The sequence below is a fragment of the Octodon degus genome, unplaced genomic scaffold (genome assembly GCF_000260255.1).
Source record: "Octodon degus isolate 3935 unplaced genomic scaffold, OctDeg1.0 scaffold00146, whole genome shotgun sequence".
NCBI lineage: Eukaryota > Metazoa > Chordata > Mammalia > Rodentia > Octodontidae > Octodon > Octodon degus.
The window spans coordinates 6,571,441-6,574,610 of record NW_004524722.1 but is presented as its reverse complement, the minus strand read 5'-3'; the positions used below and the strand labels follow the sequence as shown (position 1 = coordinate 6,574,610).

Here is a 3,170-nt window from a genome sequence, read left to right as displayed (position 1 = left end):
CCTGTTTTCCTCTTGCTTTTGCTACTAACACACAGTTTTCATAAAGCATTATACACTATCAAGATCTGATAGTATGAATTGTGAAGATTTATTCTTCTTGATGAAACATTGACTATACTGATCTTTTTTATTCTTTCTCACATCTTATTTTGTTTTCCCATTATTTCCAGTAGCAAGAAAATTTTGAACAATGGGAAGATAATTCTTTCCATTCCATAAAACTAGTTATCAGCAGAATTTGTGTCAATGATGTGTGTGGAGATCTAAAGGAGATGATATATGTAAATAATTGTAGGCACAAAGTCTGAAAAATAGTAGATACCAAATTAATGATAGCTTTGTTATTGTGGTAGGAGTTATTATCAATTTATTGGCTCATGTCTAGGTCTTCAGTTTGAGAGGAACAAGTGCATTCACTTTGTCTCAGCTCAAAACATGACGTTAACTTCTGTTTGGCAGTTTAGCTTATCATATTTTCAGTCAGGATGAGCAGTGTACTAGGATCTATGGAGGCAAAGCAATTGATGTCTTTGAGTCTTTGATTCCTAGTACCAATTCTTTATTTCAGGATTTAAAAAAATGTTGTAGATGACAACAGAGCTGAGATGAATTTCCCAGTGGCAACTGACAACAACTTTGAAAACTGTGATAACCAACAACCTGTAGAAAAATGTCTTCTCCCAATACCACAGAGCTCCATCCTTCTTCATTTCTATTGCTGGGGATTCCAGGATTGGAAGCTGCTCAAATCTGGCTTGGCTTTCCCTTCTGCATTGTGTATCTGATTGCTCTTGTTGGAAATATTGTTATTCTCTTCATAATTTGCACTGATCACAGCCTCCACCAGCCCATGTTCTACTTTCTGGCCATGCTGTCAGCAGTTGATCTGAGTCTCTCTACTGCTACTATCCCCAAGATGCTGGGCATCTTCTGGTTTGGCCTTCAGGAACTGTGCTTTGGATGCTGTGTTGCTCAAGTCTTTTTCATCCACTTTTTCACAGTCATGGAAAGCATTGTACTCCTCGCAATGGGCTTTGACCGCTATGTGGCTATCTGCAACCCTCTCAGGTACACCATGATCCTCACCAACAAGATTGTTGGTGTCATTGCTGCAGTCGTGGTTCTAAGAAGCTTTGGCATGATTGCTCCTATCACATTTCTCCTCCTGCGGCTGCCTTACTGTGGACATAGAGTCATCCGTCACACCTACTGTGAGCATATGGGAGTGGCACGTCTGGCATGTGCCAGCATCAGTGCCAATATCTACTATGGTCTTGGAAATATTTCGATCTTATTTCTGGATGTGCTCCTTATCATTATCTCCTATGCGAGGATTTTATGCACTGTCTTTTACCTCCCTTCCCAAGATGCCCGCCTGAAGGCTCTTAATACCTGTAGCTCCCACATCTGTGTCATCTTAGCCTTCTTTGGTCCACTTCTTTTCTCTGTCCTCACCCATCGTTTTGGTCATAACATCCCTCAATATATCCATATCCTCCTGGCTAATCTCTATGTAGTCATACCACCTGCCCTCAACCCGGTCATCTATGGAATTAGAACTAAGCAGATCCAAGAGCGAGTGAAGAGTCTCTTTGGTAAAAAGATATTGAATAAAAAGTAGTTCACTCAAATTAACAATGCATAAGATCTAAATTTAATAAAAAATATTTTTCATAAAAATTAGCTATACACATTCATAAGGATATTTTTGACAAACATCTGGCTAAGTTTCTCTTTCAAGTTGTTTTCTATCATAAGTTGTTAATTCTAGTCACCTTCAAGCATAGATTGAATGAAAAATGAAGTATAAATAAGATTATATATACATCATTATTGACAAGTAGTCAACACTGTAAAGTAAAGGAAAAATTGTTTTCAGAATAAGTAGTGCTCTTTTTTCAGGAGAGCAAAACATTACTATTTCCAAACTCCTGGTCAACCAGTGTACTGAGCAGAGATCAGCATAGTGAATGTGTGCATTCAGTTATAAAGCATATAGAAAGATAACTCCTCCTTTGTGCACAGAGAAATGCTGTTAGATCATTCTGTAAGAAAAAGTGTAAAATCATATTTTTATTTAAGGTGGAATTGTGCAAACAAGAGGGAGACACTGACAACACTGTTGTTGCACAGTGAGAAGCACATCACAATCTATCTGAGAGGGAAAACATTTTAAAAAATTTTTAGAAGGATGATAAATTTGCTTTTCAAAGGGAGAAATTTTTTAAGGAACAGTTAAAAGGGTATCAAACTGTATGAAAAGCACAATTTATGCACAATATAAAGCAGTAAAAGTTCTAATTCAGTCCACATAACTGTTGATAACTTGAGTTTAGTAATACAATTTTTAGGACAGGGTATCCAGCAAGGACAAAGCTAGCTTATATCAATGTTTCTGACACGTAAAATATCTAAACAATTTGGACAGAATGTAAAAATACATGTGAAGACACTGAAGAAGTAACAGCAAAGTTGAAAATGTCAAGCACTGAGGAAATAACAGAGTTGAGATGGATGAAGCCTGTCCCTAATTTTGCTTTCCTTATCATACACATTGCATTTTATATTTTAAAGGAGCTCTCTGAGAGGGTGACACTGTGAGTGCTTCAGCAGCACCATGAATTGAGTAGGATTAATTGCTGTTTATTCAATGAAAGTTTGCTGAGGAATACAGGAAATAAAATATACCATGGAAGGACCTGAGGAAGAAAGGTAAATCAGATCAGAACAGACATCACAAAGTAGTGTGGAGTTTTGTTTATAATTAGTTTGATTCTCTATTGGACTGAGTTAATGTACCATTACTGTAATGGTCTAGAAGAAAATCAAAGTACAACTATTTTTTTAAAGGCAACAATATTAATATTTTCAAAGCATTCTTACAAGTTTTCCTTCATAATATCAAGAATTTCATTATATACATATACACATATATACAGATGCATATGGAAAGAGTAGCCATTACCAAAACCAACTAATTGAATAGATCAGATTAGAATATTCAAAAACAAACAAAATAATTGTGAACATTCTAGATAATAAATTGGATGTGAAAATGAAGATTTTTAGTCTGGAACTGGAAAGTGATAGCAATGTTAAAATTTACTTTTTGGATTCTTATTTTTTTCATTTTGTTTTGTTTGGCTGCCTCAGACTGCCGTAGGGTGGGT

General features: G+C 35.9%; 1 protein-coding gene across 1 annotated transcript; it reads left to right on the top strand.

Moving 5' to 3' along the window:
* The first annotated feature begins 670 nt into the window (after positions 1–670).
* Positions 671–1,621, top strand: LOC101575117 (olfactory receptor 52E8-like). Its single transcript, XM_004642129.1, has one exon. The coding sequence runs from the start codon at positions 671–673 to the stop codon at positions 1,619–1,621; it is 951 nt and encodes a 316-aa protein (XP_004642186.1).
* The last annotated feature ends 1,549 nt before the right edge of the window (positions 1,622–3,170 follow it).

Excerpts from the sequence above, each read along its gene's own strand:
- LOC101575117 (XM_004642129.1), top strand. The coding sequence starts at position 671 with ATGTCTTCTCCCAATACCACAGAGCTCCATCCTTCTTCATTTCTATTG.